Here is a 27,790-nt window from a genome sequence, read left to right on the forward strand (position 1 = left end):
CTGAATCCCTGGGGTTGTGAGGCAGAAGTGCTAACTGTTGTGATACTGTGCTTCCCTTACATCATTCTCAGGATGTAGGTGTCATTGGGAAAGCCAACATTTGTTACAGCTGGCATTGCTTAATAGCCTGTGAGAAAGTGGTGGTAAGCCATGGCTTTAAGCAAGCAGTTTGACATACCCAAATGACTTACTAGACTATTTCACAGGGCAGTTCAGATCCATACTAATAAACAAATTAAGAGCAGAAGTCAGCCATTTGGCCCCTTGAGCCTGCTTCACTATTCATAAGATCATGGCTGGTATGTTTCTGTTTCAAGTTTCACATTCCCATCAGTTATGTCAGGATTGTTCCATTCCAGAAAGCCAGTTTTGAAGGATGATGCTGGAACCAATATTTACTTAGTCTTGTATTTATTTACAAAATTAAACAATACAAGCGTACCCTTCCTTACAACCCCGTCACAGTTTCAGTACGTCTCTTCATATGTGTTCGAGTGAAACCCCAATTAATCAGAGAATTTACAGTGCAGAAGGAGGCCATTCGGCCCATCGAGTCTGCACCGGCCGTTGGAAAGAGCACCCCACTTAAGCCCACGTCTCCACCCTATCCCTGTAACCCCACCCAACCTTTTTGGACACTTGAGGGCAATTTATCATGGCCAATCCACCTAACCTGCACATCTTTGGACTATGGGAGGAAACCGGAGCACCCGGAGAAAATCCACGCGCACACGGGGAGAACGTGCAGACTCCGCACAGACAGTGACCCAAGTCAGGAATCGAACCTGGGACCCTGGAGCTGTGAAGCAACTGTGCTAACCACTGTGCTACCATGCTGCCTTCCTGCATCTAATTATACAAATATACAATTAAACAGGAGTCTGAGGCTGGAGGAGGTTGGACATCATATATACGATACAGTAAATTGGCATAATATATACCTGGTCATACACAGCTTGTAATAGATCCTGAATACCAGATAGCATGTAAACAATCCTACATATTCATGTAAATTGTATATAATATACTCGATGCACTACTCGATTCTATATGCTGTATCTATTTATACATTGCCATGAATGAAGTGTGTATCTAACAGCGTTATATGTCCAAGTCATGAAAGTGTGTGACTTGCAGGTGATGGTGTTGACTGTGGGTTTTTTCATTCTAATCTTGGCTTGCACCTGGAGTTAACCTTTTGAGCATAAAATGCTCATAAACCCTCGCCCAGCACTCCCATCCTCACCCAAAAAACACTCCAGCAGCCCGGTGGTGATAGCCACCCTCCAATTCTGGAACCAACTACGGCAGCAATTTGGCCTGGCCAAAATGTCAGACAAAGCTCCCATCTGCAACAACCATAGGTTCACACCAGTGCTGACTGACGCCACCTTCAAAAGGTGGAGACAGGACGGAGGGACACTGACAGTCAGGCACCTATACACGGACGGCAGGATCGCAACACTGGACGAACTGACAGAGAAATTCCAGCTAGCCAGGGGGAATGAGCTACGGTATCGACAACTCAAAAACTTCCCACGAAAGGAGACAAGGACATACCCACACCCGCCACGACAGAAATTACTGGACACAAGCATACCAGATAAAATCCCCAGTCAATGGGCAAGGAGGTACCTTTTATGTGGTACTGTGCTTAAATCTGACCTGGGGTATAATAACTAACCCATATTCATCCCAGTATATTCTGACAGTGAATCAATACTGGTTCATGCAATGGGCACAAGATATTCCATGAAAGTTTTAACTCGATGCCCATAGTAAACTCGTACAGTGGAACCTACAAGCTCGGTGTGATTGTAATTGCCGATGGTTTTGTATCCAAAGTCTGACAGAGGAGGAGGAGGTGTGTACAGATAATGGAGCTGCTTGTGTTGGTCAACCTGATTCTGGGTTGGGTGGGTTTGTTCTATCGAATAACAACTTGCAGTAATTGGTGACCTCCTCTTTTAGAAAAAAAAAAGCATACCAGATAAAGGAAACTAGCGACCTGTATAACCGACCTGTAGAAAGGGCCGACACCGTTCTGGACGCAACAAGAAAGAAATGGGAGGAGGATCTGCGGATTGAAATAGGGTGGAGACTCTGGAGCGAAGCACTGCACGGGGTCAACACCACCTCCACGCAAGGCTCAGCCTGACGCAGCTAAAAGTGGTACATAGAGCCCACTTAACACGAACATGTATGAGTAGGTTCTTCCCGGAGGTGGAGGATAGATGTGAACGGTGCCAAGGAGGCCTGGCCAACCACGCCCACATGTTCTGGTCTTGCCCCAGACTTGTGGGGTACTGGACAGCCTTCTTTGAGACAATGTCCAAAGTGATGGGGATGAGGGTGGAGCCATGCCCGAAAGTGGCGGTCTTCGGGGTTTCAGACCAGCCAGATCTGTTCCTGGGGAGGAGGGCGGACGCCCTTGCCTTTACCTCCATGATTGCCCGCCGTAGAATCCTGTTCGGCTGGCGGTCAGCAGCACCGCCCAAAGCTGCAGACTGGCTGTCCGACCTCTCAGAAACTCTCGAAATGGAGAAAATCAAATTCGCCATCCGAGGATCAGATGACAGCTTCCACAGAACATGGGAGCCGTTCACCCAATTGTTCCGGGACCTGTTCGTGGCCAACGAACAAGCAGAAGAATAGCCAGGTAGCCATGAATCAGGGGAAAGTAGCCAAAGCATGAGAAGGAACGATAGACCAGGAGGGGGGGACAGCTAAACCTAAGAGGAAAGAAAGACGAACCACAGGAGGGGGTGTAGGGGGCAGAAGTGGGGGGGGGGGGGGGGGGGGAGATGGAGAGGGAAGGAACGAACAGGGAACAAGAGAGGAGAACCAGGGAGGTAGGCAGAGAAATGACAGCCGGAAGGGGGGACACAGGATACGATAACAAACTCGGCATCTACAGCAACAGAGAACAAGCAGAATACAGGCGAAAGACAGGAGGAACGGCTGAAGCGGAGGTGATCCATCCGGGAGAAGCAAGTGACGACCACCAACACCAAGCCCGTTCGAGTATTGCCCCCCCCCCCCCCCCCCCCCACACACACACACACGCTACTTCTGTGGAAATAATTTTGCTAGTTGTATAGAGTTGCTGATGTTGAGCTGGTGCACAATACCCTACCAGTTGTTCTGTTTTATTGTTTGTTTATTTATTTTTTTACGATTACTTTTTTTTGGTATGGGTGTGCCTTTCTCTTCTCTATCTATGTGTGTGTATATATTTCTTATTCTGTATACATAGCGGTAAATGTACTTTGTTCAAAAACCCAATAAAAACATTTATAAAAAAGAACAAATGCTGGTGAAATATGGTTTTTACAGGTCTGTCTAATAGTGGAATCTTTTGAGGGGAGGATTTGAGAATATTGTACACAATTTATATTATCTTGGAGTTCTTTTTTTTCCTCAATGGTATATTGATATCTGTCCTTTGACAACACAACTGTTAAGTCTCACAATAATATGATTGGTGATTTACAGCCACTGAATACCATCTGGGCTTGTTGAAGGCCAAGCTTGCAAAGTACAGAGCTCAGCTGTTAGAACCCTCAAAATCTGCAGCTTCAAAAGGAGAGGGCTTTGATGTGATGAAATCGGGAGATGCCAGGGTAGCATTGATTGGATTCCCTTCTGTGGGTAAGGTAAGAACAAATTAAGTTGACATTAATAGTTCTCATTCTCTTCACATTAATCATACTAGCCGCTTGACAAGCATGAGCTGTAAAGGATTAGTGGAACAAACTAGAGTAAATAGTGAAAATACACAGCTGTTCAGTCAGCACCTGAAATATACAGAGAATAGGTTGTATTCTTTTGGGATCACACCCAAAATTTAACTTGCCATTCTCCACAAGTTGATGACTTTTTGCTGTGTATTTCCTATTTTCCTTTCAATTCTTTTCCTAGGTGTGCAAGTTTAAACATTACCTCTCGTCCTTAATATATTCTCGTGTCATGGCCTTGGCTATGAAATGAGCAATTTTCGGCTCCAGCTACAAAAGAAAACCGCATGCAACTTCCGCTGGATAATATAGGAGCTTAAGGATTTGTTCAAGGATTTATTTCCCCATCTGCTACAAAGATAACAGCTGCAGTTACATTTTAACTGGACTTCAAAGTGTTCTCCCAGTTTGGATCCACGTGTCTCTTTCCTGGGTCCAATTCCATGGGCTTCGAGAATGTCAACATGTCATGCTGCGAGTCGGATATAGATGGGAAACATTCCCTGCACTCTCAATTCTTCAAAAAATATTCTGCCTTGTCACATGTCTCCGTCTTTGGCAATGGCTTCAGTCAACTTCAATAGTCTTTCTTCTGTTCCCTGCTCAGTTTCCATTGCTCCCACTGTAAAGGAGCTTGGATATCATCAATGAAAACATTGGCCACCAAAACGGCATTAATTCCTATTGTTAGAGTGACCATCCTTTTGATTTCCCTTTGTTCCCATTTCTTTTGTTGTAACTTATTATTTTTGGTCAGTGGACCCTGAATCGGAATATGCCTTTTAAGCAGTGGACTTCGGCTATGCTAAGGCAGCCTGCTGGCTAGGACAATGTGTTTCAGGATTTGTTTTTTGGAGAGGAGAATACAGACTTGTCGGCATTGAGGGAATCTTAAGAATCAGCTTTGGAGAAGGTTGGTTTGATTGGCTGGCTGGGAACCTGTGGGTTGTCCAGGGACAGTGTTCTAGCTGACAACAGTCAGTAATTGGTTCCTGCGGAATGCTTCTAACAGCTGCTCAGAAGTGATTAGACCTAGTAAGAAGTAGGAGTCCTCTCTCTGATGAAGTAAAGGACTGCTTAATGCTAAAACCAGTGAGTGCCTGACACATCTTTACGATACAGTTGAAATGATCTTGAATCTACAAAGAAAGTAGACTACCTTGCCAGAGAAGACTCTCCAACTGCTGAAAGACCTTTAAGTGAAAGCATTGAAGATCTTTTATCCATTTTACTTTATCATAATTTTTCTTCCTTCTCCACCATCCTTTCCCTCTGTTGTGTATGTGTGTGTATCTATAATATATATATCGAAAGGGTAGTTGGGTAAGGTGTATTAGGTAGTCAGTTACAGTTTTGGCAGTTTAATTATATTAATGTTGAATAATAAAAGATATTTGTGTTAAATTTACAAACCTGGTGGCTGCAGTTTATTGGGCTCAGCCAGGGTCCTCGGGTATTTTAAAATAACATCTAATTTCACTTGTGTTGGATCAAGTGGGGCTGGAATTAACCGCACACTAGCCCGAATGGCCGTGGCATAATTTGGGGGCTCGTCCTGATCTTTGGAACGGTACACAGCAACAATTTTGGGTGCAATATATAATAAAGTGGCACCAGGTTTGTAATAGCATAACTGGTTGGCTCTGCAAGGTGCTAAAACCTTTCTTCAGGTGGAGGACCTGTCTTTGGTTTATTTGCAAGGGCTTCAAAATGACAAATTGGCAAATGAATTAAAAATAAAGTTATCGACTAAAGATAGGAAGGCAGAGATATATGATGTATTGGTTGAGTGCTTGGGGCTGTTAGAAATACAGGAAAGCTCACACGCTAGTAGTCCAGGTAATTTAGCATCAGAAGTACTTTCTGGTGGGGAAAGAGATCTGGAGCGAATTCAGTTGCGGTTCTAGAATGAGAATTAATTAAAAGGAATGGAGATGTTGGAAAGAGAGAGAGAATTTCAATTTTAAAAGTGCTGGAAAATAAAAGAGAACTGCCAAGAGCTAGAAGGGAACCTAAACCCAAGACAGAATCCAGTCGGGAAATGCTTAGATTTATACAGCAACCACAATTTGAGGAAAATAACATAGAGGTATTCTTCATGGCATTTGAGAATATAGCGAACCAAATAGAGTGGCCGAAGGAAAAATGGGCATTACCCATGCTAAGTAAATTGATGGGGCTGGCCAAGAAGTTTATGCTTCATTGTCAGAGAGGTGTCTAAGGACTAAACAAGGTGAAAACGACTATTCTAGATGCACAGGAATTAGTTCCGGAGGCATATAGGCAAAAGTTGAGGAATTTAAGGAAAAATCTGGAACAGACTTGTGTTGCATTTGAAAGGGTTAAGCATAACAATTTTAATATGTGGATACGAGCATTGGGAGTTTAAACTACCTATGAGGCTTTGAGAGAAGTCATTCTCTTGGAAGAATTTAAGAATTCACTACTTTCTGTGATAAGAATCCATGTTGAAGACCGCTAGGCAAACAATAATATTGGCTGATGATTATGAGCTGATCGATAAATTTAAACCTTTGTTCCGTCGCCCAGATAGTTTTGAAAAGGATAGGAAGAGGGAGAGTGAAAGGGATGATCGCCCCATTTTCATCAAATGTAGCCAAACCCAGAACTGTTTAAGGGACACGGGTGCTATGCAAACTCTCTGACTGAAGAATAATTTGGTTTTCCCTCCAGAGAGTTTGTGAAAACTAAGATGTTAGTGAATGGGATATGCGGAGATTTTATCCCAGTTCCATTGTATAAAGTACAATTGGAGTGTAATTAATTATCAGGTCCAGTAGTTGTCAGAGTGATTAAGATGATACCAGTAGACGGAGTGGACTTACTTTTGGGGAATGAGTTGGCAGGAATTCATCCATAATTACCAGAGTCCGAGGGTAGGTAAGGAGACATTACAGTTACAGGAACAGTTTCCAGATATTTTTCCGTCGTGTTTGGTGACCAGGGCAATGGCGAAACAAAGTGTATCACCAGGGATTAAAGCAGACCACAAAGGTATGGTAGAAAACTTGAAACCGTCCTCGAGGATGAGGATAATGCTGAGGAAGTGTTTGGTAATGTTCCAGGAAGTGTTGCAGTACAGCTACTGCACTGGCATCTACCCGGCAATGTGCAAAATTGCCCAGGAGTGGCCTGTACACAAGAAACAGGACAAATCAGCCCCAGCCAATTGCCACCCTATCAGTCTATTCTCCATCATCAGCAAAGTGATGGAAGGAGTCCTCAACAGTGCTATCAAGCAGCACTTACTCTGTAATAAGCTGCTCAAGGACGCTCAGTTTGGGTTCTGCCAGGGTCACTCAGCTCCTGACCTCACTACAGCCTTGGTTCAAACAGACAAGAGCTGAATGCCAGAGTGGGGTGAGAATGACTGCCCTTGACATCAAGGCAACATTTGATTGAGTATGGCATCAAGGAGTAATAGCTAAACTGGAGTCAATGGGAATCGGAAACTCTCCACTGGTTGGAGTCATATTTGGTACAAAGGAAGATGGTTGTGGTGGTTGGATCTCAATCATCTCAGCTCCTGGACATAACTGCAAAAGTTCCTCATGGTAGTGTCCTTGGCCTAACCATCTTCAGTTGCTTCATCAATGACCTCCCTTCCATCATAAGGTCAGAAGTGGGGATGCTCACAGATGACTGCAGAATGTTCAGCGCTATTCGTGACTCCTCAGTTAATGAAGCAGTCCATGTCCAAATGCAACAAGACCTGGACAATATCCAGGCTTGGCTGACAAGCTGAAAGTTACATTCACACCACATGAGTGCCAGGCAATGATCATCTCCTACAAGAGATGATATAACCATTGCTCCTTGACTTCAATGGCATTACCATCGCTGAATCCCCCACAATTAACATACTGAGGTTATGATTGATCAGAATCTGAACTGGACTAGCCATATTAATATTGTGGCTACCAGAGCAGGTCCATCTACAAGGCACGAGTCAGGCGTGTAATGGAATACTCTCTACTTGCCTAGATGAGTGCAGGTCCAACAATACTCAAAAAGCTTGACACCATCCAGGACAAAGCAACCCACTTGATTGCTACTGCTTCCACAAACATCTAATCCCTCCACCACTGACGAACAAGATGTAATGCAGTAACTCGCCAAGGTTCCTTGGGCAGAGCCTTCGGACCCCATAACCACTACCATCTAGAAGGACATGAGCAGTAGATACCTGGGAACACCACCACCTGGAAGCTCCCCTCCAAGTCACTCGACACCTCAACTTATCTATACAAATTGTTTTGAACAAGGGTGTAGCATGTGTAATTTTGGAGTCCTCGGACCTTTCTATATTCAGCATGGCTCTCACTTGTATTATCGACCTGACACACCTAGATAGCGAATGTGGAGAGGATGTTTCCACTAGTAGGAGAAACTAAAACCGGAGGTTACAAACTCAGACTGAAGGGATGATCCTTTAAAACCAAGGTGAGGAGAATTTCTTCAGCCAGAGGGTGGTGAATCTGTGGAACTCATTGACGTAGAAGGCTGTGGAGGCCAAATCACTGAGTGTCTTTAGGCAGAGATGGAAAGGTTCTTGATTAATTTTTCAAATTTATTTAAACATAAATTTTGAGTACCAAATTCATTTTTTTCCAATTAAGGGGCAATTTAGCTTGGCCAATCCACCTACCCTGCACATCTTTGGGTTGTGGGGGCAAAACCCACGCAGACACTGGGAGAATGTGCGAACTCCACTACCATGCTGCCTGAAAGATTCTTGATTAATAAGGGCATTGGGGTTATGGGGAGCAGGCAAGAGATGGGGCTGAGAAACATATCCGCCATGATTGAATGGCGGAGCAGACTCAATGTGCCAAATGACCTCATTCTGCTCCAATGTCTTATGGCTTATAACTTGGAAATATATCACCAGTCCTTCATTGTTGATCGTTCAATCCTGAAACTCCCATCCAAACAGCACTGAGAATGGGCCTACACCTCAGGGATTGCAGCAGTTCAAGAAGGCAGCTCACCAGGGTTTCGGTAAGGCAGTGTTTTTCAAACCTTGTCTCCCAGGACCCATTTTTGCCAATTGCCCGACCTTCGTGACCTACCCGAACAGACCTTTGCAACCTATGACAGCTGACCTTCGCAACTCACCATTTTCAATTACCTTTAATGAGACAGGTAAGCCTGCTTGGTCCTCACAATCTCACTCCAATCAGGTTCACAGGAGAAGAGATATCAAGTACAGAGTTCAGCCTGTTCCTTGTGCTGCCTTCATCTTTGTGAGGACTGAAATTCCAACCTCGCACATGTAGGTCATTGTGAAGGGCAATAGTAACAAAACGCTTATTTTACTCAGCACTGGATACTTCTTGGAGACGCAACTCTAGGATGCCAACAGACTCATGAACTTTGTATGTGCTGTCACAGATGAGGCACAGAAGTTCTGTCTCTTCATTTGGAGTCAGCTGTAAGTTAATAATTGATTCTAGGATCTTAAACTCAAAAGGATTTTTCACCCATTTCTTCTCTTTCAAAATCTGAAACTTCTCCTCTGGAAAGTAGCGACAAAAACTGTTGATCAGCGCGGCCAGATGGGACTCCAATCCATTGACAGTTCCCTTACTAACATTTTGTTTACTTTGATGTGTTGTAGCAGTGTGGGGAACAGTTAGTAGTTTTGGCCTTGTACTCACAATTGCCATATTTTCAATTATTTTTGGAAAGCATCTATTTCTTCACAGCCAAAAGCAATCATCATACTCTCCTTGCAACTTGAGGTTCAGTTCATTTAGAATTAAAAAGCTGTCTGCAAGGTAAGATATAGTTAGCATCCAACTCTGATTTGTCAGTACTTCCCTACATATAACACACATGGACTTTGCATCCTGATTTGCTTGACACAATTAACGATGCCATACCTCCAAAAATCATCTTTTTACTGCTTTGTTCCTGATTTCAGTTTCTTCTTAATGGGAAGTTCACCAGAGGCCCTGGAGTTCTGTGTACAGCTCACGCCAGGACTGCTTTGTCCTGCCACGGACTCTGCTGAGCAGTGTTCTCCAGCAGATTCAGTTGTGAGGTCCTGGCCTGTTTGTGTCTCTGACCCTCTCTTTCTGATTACAAAATGATCCATCTTCAGCTCGTCACCGTCCTTTTGCTTGCTTACTGGCAGCTACAAAATGGAGGAATATCTGCTCCGTGATTTTGGGCCCAAAGCACGGATGTGCAGGGACATGACGTCAGCATAAGTGCCGGGCGTGTGACCTGCTCTCTGCTGCCGCTTTTGCCTGGAAGACTCCATTGTTTTAAAAAATAAATTTAGTCCTGAGACAGAGCACTGGCGTCAGGAGGAGGCGGTACTGAGGCAGCGCGCTGACATCAGGAGGAGGTGGTCTGCCCCGCTGGGCTCCGGGCCTGCGCACTGTTGGATCCACCTGAGGGGGCACGCATGCTCGGGACGGCCAGCATTCTTTGAAAGCTGATCGGGGCCGGTATTTTTAAAAGACGGTCACGATCGGGAACACCGCGAACTATCACTCTGCGACCCGCCTGTGACCCACTCGCGGGTCGCAGCTCTACTTTGAAAACCCCTGTGGTAAGGGGTATTAGGCAGTCAGTTATGCTTGTTGTCAGTTTCATTAGATTATCGTTAAATAATAAAAGGCTATTTGTGTCAAATTTACAAACCTGGTGGCTGCAGTTAATTGGGCCCAGCCAAGAACCTCGGGTATTTTAAAATAACATCTAATTTCACTTGTGTTGCAACTACGGTCAAGTGGAGCTGGGATTGACCGCGCACAAGCAAAGGGTGTCGTGATACAGCAGTGATCTGGCATTTCACTTTGGAAGTGGACATGTTTTAAGGCCACATGAACCTAAATATATCTGGATATGTCTATACTTTCTGTTTTTTTCTTGTGCCCCGTTCCTGGGCACTTGCTGGAATCAGTGAGGCAGTGGTCATTTTGTGCAGTGTTCCACAAGGGTATCATCTCAGTGAAGAGCGGGCACTACACATAATGTTTGCTACAAGTGACTATGAATTTGAAAAGCACAACAATAAAGGAAGGCTGAGAGTCACCAATAAATGCCCAGATATATTCAGGATTCTGTGAAAATTTGGCAGTATATGCTTTAGCCATTGCAATGTAAACTATGACCGCCATTGAACTTGTTTGTTCTTAGTCGTGATAAAATATTGTACGCATATATTTGTATACTTTGCATACTTGGTAGCACTGTTGACTCAACATGGAGTGTTGAGATCCACAAATGAGGTGCTTCTCATTATTATCAGAGCTTGTATCATTCATTCAGATAAAGCACTACAGGCAGAGTACCTCAAATCTGTCAACCTTGGGACTGGGTCTGTGCTGGATTTCAAAACCTGCCGGTTTGGGGGGGGGGGGGGGGGGGGGGGAGGAGAAGAATCAAAGCACCTTAATTTAGTGAATAGGGCTCACAGGCAAGCCAAGTGATATGATTGCAAAGCACTTTAAGTTAATGGCTATGTTGCTGATATTAACTTCTGAGACATTGGATTTAAAACTATCGTGTCTTCCCCACATCGATTCACTATGTTTAAAATCAGAAAAGATCAATCAAACTGAAATGATGTTTAAAAATACCTCTTTGTTATAAATGAAAACTATTTGTTTTTTATTCATGCAAGATTCAATAACTCTGAACTGACTTGGACCAGCGAAGGTAACAAGTTTGCTGACTGATACATCAGGAGAATGTCTACTCATAGGGTTACAGCTCTGATTGGACATAAGCCTGGTGCTTCAATCACATGACATTTTGCAGTTTTCCTAGAATTAGATGACATGCATTCTGTATTAGATTTTAGGCCTTTGCGAATTAAGTGTAATGTTTGAATTTAAGCCTATAGGCTTCTATGGGGGTCTTAATGGCATCAAAATTCAATACTGCAGCAAGGATAGGCATATGTCCTGTACCCAAGTACAATACATAGCTAAATATTGTACCTCGTTGGATTTGGCAAGAGTCTTTTGTTCTTTTTGGGTGTGTTCAACCGTCTCAGCTGCATCTGTACTAGATCGTGTGGGGTCAAGGTTCGTTAGAACACAAGAAATCAGGTGCACAAAGCCAATTAGTATTCAGCAACTTGCCAAACGTTTCCAAGCTGGGTTGGGCGGCACCATCGCACAGTGGTTAGCAATATTGCTTCACAGCGTCAGGGTCCCAGGTTCAATTCCCGGCTTGGGTCACTGTCTGTGCGGAGGTTGCACGTTCTCCCCGTGTCTACACGGGTTTGCTCCGGGTGCTCCGGTTTCCTCCCACAAGTCGCAAAAGACATGATGTTGGGTGAATTGGACGTTCTGAATTCTTCTGTAAATCCGAACAGGCGCCAGAAGGGGCTTTTCACAGTAACTCCATTGCAGTGTTAATGTGAGCCTTCTTGTGACGATAAAGATTATTATTATTAATCAAGGTTCGCTGGAGTACAGGAAAAAGATGTCCGGTGTTTGGGCACCATTGGTTTTTTGTTGCCAATTTTGAGGTATTCTGCCTGTATTTTACAATCCCCCCCCCCCCCATTTTCAATGGTTGAAATGGGCATTAAAATCTCTGTGATGTTGTTAAAGAATTTGCAAAATAATTTGTTGCACCTTAAGTCCTTTGAAATATTTGAGATTTCAATAAGTGCTATATAAATATAGGTTGCTTGATACATGGGAAGAGCCCAGGTCACCTCTGCTTACAAGCAAAACCATCTCTAAACTCCAGGGAACCTGGACTGCAAGGAGAAAAATCAAACCTATATATATTTTAAAAAGCTTATAGCAACATTGAAAAGTGGGCTAAATTAACACTAGTTACCTAGTCTTAAATTGAAGCATTTTGTTGTGATGAGCTTGTACTTGAGTTGTCGGAAATATTTGTCTTTCAGTCTACATTCCTGAGCTTGATGACTTCCACTGCAAGTGAAGCAGCTTCTTATGAATTCACAACCCTTACCTGTATCCCTGGTGTCATAGTGGTAAGAAATTATCTTCTTAGTAAAATTAAGCTATACTGGATCTTTGTGTGCCATGAGACTGCACTGTAGTTGCTGTTGTGCTTTTCTCCTGGTCTTAACAGGAAAGTGTATATTATAATTTGCATTTGAATTCTAACAAGCTTATTTTTGAAGCTTCAAACATCAGTTATTTGTGGAACTCAGCTGCTTGTGATTAAACCTATATTTATTTCTAAAGCAACTAGATAGCCATAAATGTAATTTTCGGTATTGTGGAGCACTATGCTCCCTCAACATTCCCTTCATTTTGTCAAGCAGTCCTGCCCTGATTCTGTGCTGTTTTTGCTGCATCCTTTTTGGCTTTCTCTCTTACGAAGCAAGTTGTGCATATGCGGGATGGCAAGAGTTTTCTATCATTGTTCATTGATCTTCTCCCTTCGATATTTTCTCAATGATGTAAGCACTTGTTCATGATGATTGTGGCTCCCATCGCTGACCCTGTTTTTGAGGCTAGAAGTTCAGCATAAGCTGAATGATTAAAACGTATTTTTAAAGAATTCTAATTATGAGACAATTTAGCGTGGCCAATCCGCCTACCCTGCTCATCTTTGGGTTGTGGAGGCGAGGCTCACGCAGACACGGGGATAATGTGCAACCTCCATACGGACAGTGACCCATGGCCGGGATCGAACCCGCAGCATAATTGACTACACTCGGGGAGCTGAGTACGAGGGCCATGCCACACACCCCTCTCGTTGTCCAAACACATGCCCTTTCAAGGTGGAGTCAATGGTAATAATCAAGAGCCCGCTCTGATTTTCCCCATCCCCTTTAGTCTAGGTGTACTGTTACCCTTGCTGAGATTAGCTGCCTTGGCAATTTAGTGTGGCCAATCCACCTACCCTGCACATCTTTGGGTGAATCTGAAAAAATGAAATGAAAATCTGGAACCTGTCTCGGCGATAAAGAACAAGCTTGGATCCCTGAAACAAAAATAAAATAAATGACTGCTTGATCCTTTTTGATAGTTGTTTGTCAACTGAACCATCAAGAGCATATTGCACTCATAGGGTTGCAGCTGCGATTGGATGTATGCCTGGTGCTTCAATCACATGACATTTTGCAGTTTCCCTAAAATTAGAAAAGATGAGTTCTGTATTAAATTTTAAAGCAGTTTATTTACTTAGCAAAAATAAATAATAATTTGTCCAGTTTTACCTTTCACGTATTTATTCATTTTTGTACTTGTTGATATTTGTGCAGCATAAAAGTATAGAAAGGTTATGTTGACTGAATTTCTTTCCAGTTGAAACTTGTTTAAGCTAAGCAAAGACGTGAATATTCTTCTTAGTTTCATCAAGTATTTAAATAGAGGCAGCGTGGTGGCCCAGTGGTTAGCACTGCTGTCTCATGGCGCCAAGGACCTGGGTTCGATCCCGGCCCGGGTCACTGTCCGTGTGGAGTTTGTACATTCTCCCCATGTCTGCGTGGGTTTCTCCACCACAACCCAAAGATGTGTAGGGTGGGTGGATTGGCCATACTAAATTACCCCTTAAATGGAAAAAAAAAGAATTGGATACTCTAAATTTATATTTTAAAAAATAATTTAAATAGGAAAACAAAAGCAGTACAATTGATTGGGATTTCTATTTGTATATTTTTTTTAAATGTGAGGCACAGTGGTTAGCACTGTTGCCTCACAGCACCAGGGACCTGGGTTTGATTCCAGACTTGGGTGACTGTGGAGTTTGCACATTTTCCCCGTGTCTGCATGGGCTTCCTCCCACAGTTCAAAGATGTGCAGGTTAGGTGGATTGGCCATGCTAAATTGTCTCTCAGTGTCAAAAGATGGGCAGGTTAGGTGGGTTATGGTGATAAGGCGGGGTGTGGGCATAGGTACGGTGCTCTTTCAAAGGGGTGTTGCAGACAGGCCGAATGACTGCCTCCTGTGCTGTATGGACTTTATGGGTTCTATAGCATGTCTCTGCTCAGAAATATTATTTGACATCAATCCTGCTGTTAAAATATTTCTTAACCAAGGCCTTTTTTTGTGACTTAATGTATTTATGAGGCCAGCTCATCTCTTGCCCAGTTCAGTACTTGATCCAAAATGATCCGATTGATACCTGGACTCCAGGGGTTAAATGATGCAAAGAGATCGCACAAACTAGGGTTGTATTCTGTGGGATTTAGAAGGTTAAGCAACTTGACCATGATTTTCAAGATGTTAAGGGGAACAAATAGGGTAGATGGAGAGAAACTATTTCTGCTGGTTGGGGAGTTAGGAAATGGATCATTGTCTAAATATTGAAGCCCAATCTTTCAGCAGTGTGATTAAGAAATGCCTCACACACAGAATGATAGAAGTTTGGAACTCTCTTTCACAAATGGTAATTGATCAGTTGTTATTTTTAAATCTGAGATTGGATAACAAAAATCTGTCAAAAGGTTATTGAGAGATATGGGGCAAGTCCCGGTATTGTATGGTATTAGGTCAACTGTAATCTCATTTAATAGCAAAATAGGCTCAAGGGACTGAATGTTACTCCAGTCCTGTGATCCAAATTTGGTGACATCATAGGCCCCTGTCCTTTGCCCCCACAGTGCTCATTTGAATCTTCACATGGCATTAACAGCCAAGAGAATTGAAGAAAATGTCATTGTGCTGGTTGGGCTGGAGGGACTAGGAGGATTTGTGTAAATCAGTATTGTAGAGTTCCTGTGTGCTGTACCACGGAAAAGGACACAGGTTCACAGTTAATTTCCTGATTTAACGCATATAGAAAGATGCAGGTGGAACCTGGGAACTCCTCATCAGTGGGAAAGGAGGTTGGAAAGAGAGGCATCATGGACTGCTCGTGTGTTTCTGCACAGGCAGACATAGAACATAGTGGCTAGGCAGTCTGGAACCGGACCTCCTGTGTTGCAGAGTGACTGCCACCTCTGTTAGTTTTGGAATCAAGAAATCTGAATAGAGACATTAGATTCCCAAATAAAGGTTAAAAATCTTTGCATCCGTGAGCCGCAAAATAAAACTCAAGCTATTGTGCGCAGATTTTTATTTGCTTAAATTTGGTTTTTTTTATCTGCAGCATAAAGGAGCTAACATTCAGCTTTTGGATCTGCCTGGTATCATTGAAGGAGCAGCACAAGGTCTGTATATGTCTTTGTTGAGTTGGAATGCATGCAATTGCTCGGAAAGGTTTGCGTGTAGAGTTGCCTATGAAAAATGTGTTCCAAGTCCCAATCCCAATTTTGCACTCGCTCTTCCACTGGTTTGGAGGAGAGAGGAGCCATGGGAATGGTGGAAGAGCAGAGACCCTTTCCACATGATGGGTTTGGCTCCTGTAGCAATTTCATAAACTGAGGTATCCATGGACATATCTGGTTGAACCTTCTTGTTGACCTGACTTCTGGAAATATAGGTATTATGAAGTTACACATTCCCTACATCAGGATCATGACTATTTTTAAAGAATTATGTTATCTGTGAAATACTGTGGGGTGTGATTATCAATGCAAATTTTAATTTGTGTTCTCCTCCAATGAGATCTTCTCTCATTGAAATACATTGAAAATTCAGGAAAAACAATAACTAGTAAACACAAGTTTGTATTTGATGCTTAAATGGAGTGATAGATTGCTAAAATATTATCTAATTTGTTACAGGTAAGGGCCGTGGTCGCCAGGTGATTGCAGTTGCTCGGACAGCAGATGTTGTAATAATGATGCTGGATGCAACAAAGGGTGATGTGCAGAGGTGTGTGGGCAAAAGAGTGTGTGTGTGCATGTGGAGGCAGCAAAAATGTCCATGATCAATTTTTTTATTTTAAGATAAAAGTAGACTGGAAATTTAGCATATTGGTTGAATTTGGGAAGTGAAAACATAGATTAAAGGTTCAGATATTGAGTCCAGTTAAAGCGCCCTGACTGCCATTTTGGTTAATTTCAGGTAATTCAGCACAAGTTGGAGATTGACCATCAGGAGCTTTTGTCTGCAAGGCACAATATCAAATGTCCTTTATCCAATAGCTATTGTATATATCTTGGGTTGGAGGTGTCTATTATTACATTTACTATTTGAATACCACTCTGAAGTTGTGTTTTAACATTATTACTCCCAACTCCATTGCCAATAACAAGATTGTAATTAGTAAAATTTGAACAAAGAACAAAAGAACAAAGAAAATTACAGCACAGGAACAGGCCCTTTGGCCCTCCCAACCTGCGCCGATCCAGATCCTTTATCTGAACCTGTTGCCTATTTTCCAAGGATCTACTTCCCTCTGTTCACCACCCGTTCCTATATCTGTCTAGATGCATCTTAAATAATGTTATCGTGCCCGCCTCTACCACCTCCGCTGGCAAAGCGTTCCAGGCACCCACCACCCTCTGCGTAAAAAACTTTCCACGCACATCTCCCTTAAACTTTCCCCCTCTCACCTTGAAATTGTGACCCCTTGTAATTGACACCCCCGCTCTTGGAAAAAGCTTGTTGCTATCCACCCTGTCCATACCTCTCATAATTTTGTGGACCTCAATCAGGTCCCCCCTCAACCTCCGACTTTCCAACGAAAACAATCCTAATCTACTCAACCTTACTTCATTGCTAGTACCCTCCATACCAGGCAACATCATGGTGAACCTCCTCTGCGCCCTCTCTAAAGCATCCACATCCTTCTGGTAATATGGCGACCAGAACTGCATGCAGTATTCCAAATATGGCCTAACCAAAGTCCTATACAACTGTAACATGACCTGCCGACTCTTGTACTCAATACCCCGTCTGATGAAGGCAAGCATGCTGTATGCCTTCTTGACCACTCTATCGACCTGCATTGCCACCTTCAGGGTACAATGGACCTGAACTCCCAGATCTCTCTGTACGTCAATTTTCCCCAGGACTCTTCCATTGACCGTAGAGTCTGCTCTTGAATTGGATCTTCCAAAATGCATCACCTCACATTTCCCTGGATTGAACTCCATCTGCCATTTCTCTGCCCAACTCTCCAATCTATCTATATTTTGCTGTAGTCTCTGACAGTCCCCCTCACTATCTGCAACTCCACCAATCTTAGTATCATCTGCAAACTTGCTAATCAGACCACCTATACCTTCGTCCAGATCATTTATGTATATCACAAACAACAGTGGTCCGAGCACGGATCCATGTGGAACACCACTAGTCACCCTTCTCCATTTTGAGACACTCCCTTCCACCACTACTCTCTGTCTCCTGTTGCCCAGCCAGTTCTTTGTCCATCTAGCTAGCACACCCTGAACCCCATGCAACTTCACTTTTTCGATCAACCTGCCATGGGAAACTTTATCAAACGCCTTACTGAAGTCCATGTATATAACATCTGCAGCTCTTCCCTCATAATTAACTTTGTCACTTCCTCAAAGAATTCTACTAGGTTTGTAAGACATGACCTTCCCTGCACAAATTCATGCTGCCCATCACTGATAAGTATATTTTCTTCCAAATGTGAATAGATCCTATCCCTCAGTATCTTCTCCAACAGTTTGCCTACCACTGACGTCAAGCTCACAGGTCTATAATTCCCTGGATTATCCCTGCTACCCTCCTTAAACAAAGGGACAACATTAGCAATTCTCCAGTCCTCCAGGACCTCACCCATACTCAAGGATGCTGCAAAGATATCTGTTAAGGCCCCAGCTATTTCGTCCCTCGCTTCCCTCAGTAACCTGGGATAGATCCCATCCGGACCTGGGGACTTGTCCACCTTAATGCCTTTTAGAATACCTAAAACTTCCCCCTTCCTTACTTGACCTAGAGTATTTAAACATCCATCCCTAACCTCAACATCCGTCTTGTCCTTCTCCTTGGTGAATACCGATGCAAAGTACTCATTAAGAATCTCACCCATTTCCTCTTGACTCCATGCATAAATTCTCTCTTTTGTCTTTGAGTGGGCCAATCCTTTCTCTAGTTACCCTCTTGCTCCTTGTATACGAATAAAAGGCTTGGGGATTTTCCTTAACCCTATTAGCCAAAAATATTTAATGACCCCTTTTAGCCCTCTTTATTGCGCGTTTGAGATTTGTCCTACTTTCCCGATATTCCTCCAAAGCTTCATCAGTTTTAAGTCGCCTAGATCTAATGTATGCTTCCTTTTTCATCTTAGCTAGTCTCACAATTTCACCCGCCATCCATGGTTCCCTCATCTTGCCATTTCTATCCCTCATTTTCACAGGGACATGTCTGTCTTGCACTCTAATCAACCTTTCCTTAAAAGACTCCCACATTTCAAATGTGGATTTACTCTTAAACAGCTGCTCCTAATCCACATTCAATAGCTCCTGCCGAATTTTGTTATACTTGGCCTTTCCCCAATTTAGCACTCTTCCTTTAGGACCACTCTCATCTTTGTCCATGAGTATTCTAAAACTTACGGAATTGTGTTCGCTATTCGCAAAGTAATCATCGACTGAAACTTCAATCACCTGGCCGGGATCATTCCCCAATACCAGGTCCAGTATGACCTCTTCCCGAGTTGGACTGTTTACATACTGCTGTAAAAGACTCTCCTGGATGCTCCTTACAAATTCTGCTCCATCTACGCCTCCAACACTACATGAGTCCCATTCAATGTTGGGGAAGTTAAAATCTCCTATCACAACCACCCTGTTGCTCCTACATTTTTCCATAATCTGTCTACATATTTGTACCTCTACTTCATGCTCGCTTTTGAGAGGCCTGTAGTAAAGTCCCAACAATGTTCCTGCACCCTTCCTATTTCTTAGCTCTACCCATATTACCTCAGTGCTCGAATCCTCCATAGTGCCCTCCTTAATCACAGCTGTGCTATCATCTCTGACCAGTAATGCAACTCCTCCACCCCTTTTACCTCCCTCTCTCTATCCCTCCTGAAGCATCTCTACCCTGGGATATTTAGTTGCCAATTTTGCCCTTCCCTCAACCAAGTCTCAGTAATACCAATAACATCATATTTCCAGGTACTAATCCAAGCCCTAAGTTCATCTGCCTTATCTGCTACACTTCTTGCATTAAAACAAATGCACCTGTCCGTTTGCGTTCATCATCTCTTCCCTGTCTACTCTTCCCCTTAGTCACAAGGAGTTTATTATCTAGTACCTTACTGGCTTTCGTTGCTGCCTCTTTACTGACCTCTGACTTCCTAATCTGGTTCCCATCCCCCTGCCACATTAGTTTAAAACCTCTCCAACAGTGTTAGCAAAAGCACCCCCTAGGACATTGGTTCCAGTCCTGCCCAGGTGCAGACCATCCGGTTTGTAATGGTCCCATCGCCCCCAGAACCGGTTTCAATGTCCCAAAAATCTGAACCCCTCCCTCCTGCACCATCTCTCAAGCCATGTATTCATTCTGACTATTCTTGAATTTCTACTCTGACTGTCTCGTGGCACTGGTAGCAATCCTGACATTTCTACCTTTTGAGGTCCTACTTTTTAACTTATCTCCTAACTCCCTAAATTCTGATTGTAGGACCTCATCCCGTTTTTTACCTATATCGTTGGTGCCTATATGCACCACGACAACTGGCTGTTCACCCTCCCCCTTCAGTATATCCTGCAGCCGATCTGAGACATCCCTGACCCGTGCACCCGGGAGGCAACATACCATTCGGGAGTCTCGTTTTCGACCACAGAAACGCCTGTCTACTCCCCTTACGATTGAATCCCCTATGACTAAAGCCCTGCCAGTCTTTTTCCTGCCCTTCTGTTCAGCAGAGCCAGCCACGGTACCATGAGCCTGGCTACGACTGCCTTCCCCAGATGAGTCATCTCCCCCAACAGTATCCAAAACGTTATACCTGTTTTGGAGGGAGATGACCTGCACTGCCTTCCTGCTCTTTCTCTGCCTTTTGGTCACCCATTCCCTGTCTTCCTCACCAATCCTAATCTGCGGTGTGACCAACTCACTGAACATGCTATCCACGACCTCATCAGCATTGCGGATGCTCCAAAGTGAGTCCATCCGCAGCTCCAGAGCTGTCATGCGGTCTAACAGGAGCTGCAGCTGGACACACTTCCCGCACATGAAGGAGTCAGGAGCATCGGCCGTGTCCCTGAACTCCCACATTGAGCACGAGGAGCATAACACGGATCTGGGATCTCCTGCCATTTTTACACTTTACCTTAACTGATTACAAATATAATATCAAATAATGAATAAGTGAAAGGAATAAAGATTTTACTTACCAATCACAATACTTACCAACACACGAAGAGTTAAATTTCTCCCAGCTACTGCTAATTGGAGCACTTTCCTTACCAGCCAATCAGGTCACTGCTTTGCTGTGATATCACTCTTCAAATTTATCCCCAAAGAGCCTGTGGCCGCTGTTTAAGCAGCGAAGCAGCTAGTTTAAATACTCACTGCTCGACTCTGTAGCTCCGCCCACTCCAACAGCTGAATTCCCGCCGAAAAGACTCGAATCCGCGAAGCAGCTAGTTTAAATACTCACTGCTCGACTCTAGCTCCACCCACTCCAACAGCTGAATTCCCGCCGAAAAGACTCAAATCCGCGAAGCAGCTAGTTGAAATACTCACTGCTCAACTCTGTAGCTCCGCCCACTCCAACAGCTGAATTCCCGCCAAAAAGAATTTGGGTTGAAATTGATCTACAGTTGAATAGATTAATCAGCTGGGAACTGTTTCCCTATTGCCTATCTGCATTACAAAAGTGACTATACTTCAAAAGTACTTTGCGACATCCTTAGGTTGTAGAAGACACAATATGAAAGCATTTTTTCTTTCTCTCTCAGCTGGTGAAGGAGAGAAAGGATCCCATGCTTTTGACTACCGTTGGTTATTTAGAATCAAATTGGTTAATTTCTGTATTGATACAAAGAGTTGAACTTCCTTTAAACTGATCCCAGATGTTGAAGCATAAACTGAAACAGTGCTTCCTGTTCTCACTCTAGAAATTTACTGGAAAAGGAGTTGGAGTCCGTAGGAATCCGATTAAACAAGCCTAAACCCAATATTTACTTCAAGGTGAGGGCTGTAGTTTTAGTTATTTTTTTCTGAAGTTGAACTGCCATTGACGACTTCAAGCTAATCAATTTGAGTGTTCAACTTCAAATCCTGTAAATGATTTCTGTTCTCTGATTGTGTTTTTGAGGGTTGCTAATGTTTTTCTCAATTGTATGATTTAACAAACTAGTTTGTTATCTCCCCTCACTCCATTTTCTGCTTTTTGTGAAGTGTTGCAGGTAATTTTATTATGTTAAATGTGCAATATAAATAGAAATTGTTTATTCCTCTTGGCATCCTAAAGGACAAGCAGACTTGTAGTTAGCAGATTCTCATCTTCCAGGAATCTCTAAGAAAAATAGATAGTTAAAATAGAGTGAGCAAGTGATGGTCCTGAAGGTGATGTGATGGCCATGGATGTAAGTGGAGATGAGAGCAACAGCGCCAAGGGCCTGAAAGGGAGAGGCGAGTACTCCTGCAGTTGGAAATCAGGTTTGAGTTTGTCATTTTCCCTCCAAAAGAGTACACTCTCACCTTCAGACCCGACACTCGCTTGCTCCCATCCCCTCTTAAGGCATGTCACCTGCTCACTCTCATTTCCCCTTCAGACCCTTGGCTCCCTTGCTGTCCTTCAGGCTCGTCGCTCTCGCCTCCTCTTCAGGCTCTTGTTCATTATGATGGCTCCAATGGTAAAAATATATACATCTCATTGCTTCGAGCCTGCAACGCCATTCAATGAGATCATTGTAACCTTAACGCCAAATTCCTGCCTACCCCCATAATCTTTCACCACCGTTCATACTTCCCACATTATACTCCATTTGCCAGATCTTTGTCCACTCACTTAAGTTATCTATATCCTCTTGTAGCCCGCTTTTGTCCCCTCTTAACATCTTACATTCCTACCAATCTTTGAGTCAGCAAATTTAGCAACTGTGCTCTCGATCCCTTCATCCAAGTCATTTGCAGAAATTGTAAAATGTTGAGGTCTGAGCACTGATCCCAATGACACATCACTCATTGCATTTTCTCAGCCCTATTATGCATCCCCTCTGTTTCCTATTAATAATAATAGAATAATAATAATTTATTGTCACAAGTATGAAGTTACTGTGAAAGCCCTAGCTAGACAATCTTCTATCCATGCCAGTATGTTACCACTTACACCATGAGCAATTTAATATTTTTGCAATAACCTTTGATGTGGCACCATATCAAATGCTTTCTATAAATCTAAATACAGTGCAACCACTGGTTCCCCTTTATCCACAGCATATGTTAGTTCTTCAAAGAACTCCCAATAATTTGGTTAAACATGATTTTCCTTTCACAAAATCACAATCATGTTGACTCGGCCTGATCAACCTGAATTTTTCCAAATGTCCAGCCATAACATCTTTAATAGCTTCTAACGTTTTCCGTATGATAGGTGTTGAGCTAACTGGCCTGTAGTTTCCTGCTTTCTGTCTTCCTTTGTTTTTGAATAAAGGAGTTACATTTGCTATTTTACAATCTAATGGAACCTTAAACCATTCAACTATCTCCCCAGCCACTTCTTATAAGACCCTAGGTTGAAGTCCATCAGGGACTGGGTTTTGTCAGCTCGCTGCTCCAACTGTTTGCTCAGTACCACTTCCTTGGTAATTATGATTTTCCTGAGTTCCTCCCTGCCTTTAATTTTTTGATGTACAGGTATTTCTAGGATATTACCTGTATCCTCTGTAGTGAAGATTGATGTAAAATACCAGTTAAATTCATCTGCCTTCTCCATATTTACCACAATTAATTCTTTATATTTCTTGCTAACGTTTTCTCATACTCCAATTTTTCCCTTCCTTAACAATCTTCTGATCATTATTTGCTGCTTTTATACTTTGTCCAATCTCCTGATCTACCACTTGTGCAATTATATACTTTTTCTGTCTAAGTTTCATACGATATTTAATTATTTTAGCTAACCATGGGTGTTGGATCCTCCCCTTCAAATTTTTCTTTCTCATTGGAATGTATCCTGTGTATTCTGCGATATCCATAAAATGTCCATGACTCTATTGACCTATCCCTTAACAATCTAAAGTGAACTGGCAGATTAGGTTGTGTTTTCATGCTCTCATAATTTCACTTATTTAAGTTTAAAATGCAAGTGTTGGACCCACTCTTCCATCCCTCAAACAGAATGTAAAATTCAATAATTTTCTGATCTCTGCCACTGGGGTTTCATCACTGTGAGGCCATTAATTAACCCTGTCTCATTGCACAATAGCAGGTCTATAGGATAGCTTGCTTCCTGGTTGATGCCAGAACATGCTTTCTGAGAAACTATCTCAAAAAATTCTATGAATTCCTCATATGGGCTATCTTTACCCATCTATTTTTCCAGTCTATATGCAAATAAAATTTTTGTATGATTATAGTCTTCCTGACAAGCTCCCATTATTTCTTCCTTTATATCACGCTCTACTATATGATTACTGTTAGCGGGATGACTTCTTGCCTTTATCATTTCACATCTCTACTCAAACCGTTTCTACATCCTGGTTTCCTGAAGGTCACGCCTCTCTAACATGTGAACACCATCATTAATTAACAGAGCCACCCCTTCCACCTTTTCCTAGCTTCTTGTACTTCCTAAATGTCTTCAATTTTCAGGCACCAATCTGTGGCATCCTTCAGCCATGTCTCTAATCTTTATTTCAATTTGCACTCTCAGTTTATCTATTTTATTTGGAATTTGACTTGCATTCAGAAGCTTAGACTTATTTTTGTTCTTTTATTATTTTTGTAACTTTTAGTCTTATCTGCTGATTTATTCTTAGATTAGTACTCCTTGTACTCTCTGTCCCTTTTATCATTTCCACATTAAACCTTTCTCGCTTGCCCTTTCTGTACTCCTTGATTTACCACATCTTCCTAAATTTGATCCCACTATTTAGTTTAAAGCCCTCTCTACTTCCCTAGTTATGCGGCTCACTAGAACATCGGGCTCAGCACGGTTCAGGTGCAGACCGTCCCAATGGTTTGGCCCAACTTTCCCTAGCACTGATGCCAGTCCACCATAAACCAGAACCCACTTCTCCCACACCAGTCTTTGAGCCACACATTAATATTTCTAATCTTATTTGTCCTATGCTAATTTGCACGCACCTCAGGTAATCAGGAGATCATTACCTTTGAGGCTCTTCTTTTACTGCCTAGCTCCTGGTACTCTATGCAGAACCTCTTTCCTAGTTCTATCTATGCCATTAGTACCTACTAAACCATGACAACTGGATCCTTCCCCTCCCATTGCAAGTTCATCTCCAGCCCTGGAGCAGGCAACACAATCATCTGGTCTCTCGCTCTTTCCTGCAGAGAAGTGTCAATCTCCCTCACTATATCTCCTACTACCACGACATTCCTTTTTGCTCCCCCGACTTTCTGTGTCATGGTCAGTTTGCTCATGCACCCTGTAACACCTACTCTTATCCGAACAATCTGAGAGAACCTCAGAGCTATTGGACAATTGCAAAGGCTGGGGCCCCTACCCTCTGGGTCCCCTTACATGCCTCACTCACAGTCACACCCTCCTGTTCCTGCCCACTGACCAAATCAGAATACCCTATCCTAAGCGGGTGTGACTGCCTCCAGTTATAAAACATCCAGGAAACTGGAAGATTGATCAGAAAAACTGTTCCCTGATTGGTTTCTTGCTGCCAATCAGGGAGCAACCTTGTTACATTATCTGGCCACAGGAAGTTTAAAAGTTACTGACCCCAGTTACTTCTCCCATTCGTATATAGCTAATGACAACTCTGATTAGTTCCATTTGAAACTGAAAGGAGCCTGCTGGCTGGATTGCAGCAAGAATGTTTTGTTGGACACTCATTCTAACGGATTACATTCTTAACCTGGACTAAAATTAATTTTGTACGAGAACAGTATCATTAATAGTTTTTTTTAAATTGTTATGTATTTTCAGGTTATGGCTCTGAACTTTATTTGACTTCCTTTTCAGCCAAAGAAAGGTGGCGGGATCTCTTTCAACTCAACAGTTTCATTGACACAATGTTCTGAAAAATTAGTGCAGCTCATCTTACACGAGTACAGTATCCTTTGTTGTACGGAAAGAAATGCAGATTCAAAATCTAGAGCTTTGGAGTAAAGTTTCTCCTTGATGTCTCTGGACTGTGGATGTGTAAGAAATAACGCCAGTTGCACCTTTTAGTTTGGAAAAACATACCAAGACACTTTACAACTGAAAACAATGGGCACCAAGTCAAAGAAGAAACTATTAGAAGTATAGTCTGAAAGAAGTGCATTTTTAGGACGATCCAAAAAGAAGTGGTGAGGTTTTTGGAGGGATTTCATTGTTTGGATTAGTCAGTTGATGGCAGAACTGCAAATGGTGGAGCAGCCAGAAGAGGAGATGCTCAAGGTGGAAGGTAAGGAAGGACCAGTTTAGAGCATTGAGAAAGATGATAGGATAAGTGAGATGGGGCCAGGTACAGCTTTAAACATCATGATGTGAATTTTTAATTATTGCCACGAACGCTTTTGCTCAGAAAGACATGTATTTATATAGTGATGTTTACAAGAGGGAAATTGAGGAGCAAGTGTAAGGAGATTATAGATCGCTGCAAGAAAAATAGGATGGTAATAGTTGGAGGCTTTAACTTTCCCAACATTGACTGGGACAGCCGTAGCATTGGGCTTGGATGGAGAGAAATTTGTTAAGTGCATTCAGGAAGAATTTTTCATTCAGTATGTGGATGGCCTGACGAGAGAGGGGGCCAAACTTGACCTCTTGGGAAATAAGGAAGGGCAGGTGACAGAAGTGTTCGTGAGGGAACACTTTGGGACCAGTGACCATAATTCCATTACTTTTAAGATAGCTATGGAGAATGATAGGTCTGACCCAAATGTAAAAATTCTAAATTGGGGCAAGGCCAATGAGCAGGCATGGTAGCACAGTGGTTAGCACTGTTGCTTCACAGACAGAGTCCCGAGTTTGATTCCCAACTTGGGTCACTATCTGTGCGGAGTCTGCACGTTCTGCCTTTGTCTGCGTGGGTTTCCTCCAGGTGCTCTGGTTTCCTCCCGCAAGTCCCGAAAGATGTGGACATTCTGAATTTTCCCTCTGTGTACCCGAACTGGCACCCTAGTGTGACGACTAGGGGATTTTCACAGTAATTTCATTGTAATGTTAATGTGAGCCTACTTGTGACACTAATAAGGATAATATTATTATTTTGATGGTATTAGACCGGAACCTTCAAAGGTTGATTGGGGGAGTCTGTTGGCAGGCAAAGGGACGGCTGGTAAGTGGGAGGCTTTCACAAAAGTGTGAATTGTAGAATTTACAGTGCAGAAGGAGGCTATTCGGCTCATCGGGTCTGTACTGGCCCTTGGAAAGAAATCCCTATGCCTCCACCCTATCCCCGTAACCCCACCTAACCTTTTGGAAACTAAGGGACAATTTAGCATGGCCAATCCACCTAGCCTGCACATCTTTGGCTTGTGGGAGGAAACCGGAGCACCCGGAGGAAACCCAAGCAGACATAGGGAGAAAGTGCAAACTCCACACAGACAGTGACCTGAGTCCAGAATTGAACCTGGGACCTTGGGGATAGTAAACGTTGTGCCTTTGTTTAAGAAGAGCCGCAGGGAAAAGCCTGGGAGCTACAGACCGGTGAGTCTAACCTCTGGTGGGTAAGTTGTTAGAAGGTATTCTAAGAGACAGGATCTAGAGGCATTTAGAGATGCATGGACTGATTAAGGACAGTCAGCATGACTTTGTGAGTGGAAAATCATGTCTCACGAATTTGATTTTCATAGTAACTTCATTGCAAAGTTAATGTAAGCCTACTTGTGACACTAATAAAGATTATTATTATTATTGAGATATTTGAAGCGGTAACCAAGAAGGAAGATGAGGGCAGTGCAGTCGACGTTGTCTACATGTACTTTAGCAAGGCCTTTGACAAGGTACCGCATGGCAGGTTGTTGTAGAATGTTAAATCTCATGGGATCCAGGGTGGGATCGCCAATTGGGTACAAAATTGGCTTGATGACGAAAGACAAAGGGTGGTTGTAGAGGGTTGTTTTACAAACTGGAGG

General features: G+C 43.0%; 1 protein-coding gene across 1 annotated transcript in view; it reads left to right on the plus strand.

Moving 5' to 3' along the window:
* Nucleotides 1-292: 292 nt before the first annotated feature.
* The window catches only part of drg2 (developmentally regulated GTP binding protein 2), a 39,725-nt gene continuing 12,227 nt past the window's right edge, over nt 293-27,790 (plus strand). Inside the window, exons 1-7 of the mRNA XM_038820911.1 lie at nt 293-299; nt 3,496-3,656; nt 12,643-12,732; nt 15,804-15,864; nt 16,381-16,471; nt 21,643-21,715; nt 25,689-25,779. Coding sequence (XP_038676839.1) covers nt 293-299; nt 3,496-3,656; nt 12,643-12,732; nt 15,804-15,864; nt 16,381-16,471; nt 21,643-21,715; nt 25,689-25,779 — 574 coding nt within the window. The remainder of the gene's footprint in view (nt 300-3,495; nt 3,657-12,642; nt 12,733-15,803; nt 15,865-16,380; nt 16,472-21,642; nt 21,716-25,688; nt 25,780-27,790) is intronic.

The sequence above is a fragment of the Scyliorhinus canicula genome, chromosome 15 (genome assembly GCF_902713615.1).
Source record: "Scyliorhinus canicula chromosome 15, sScyCan1.1, whole genome shotgun sequence".
Taxonomy (NCBI): domain Eukaryota; kingdom Metazoa; phylum Chordata; class Chondrichthyes; order Carcharhiniformes; family Scyliorhinidae; genus Scyliorhinus; species Scyliorhinus canicula.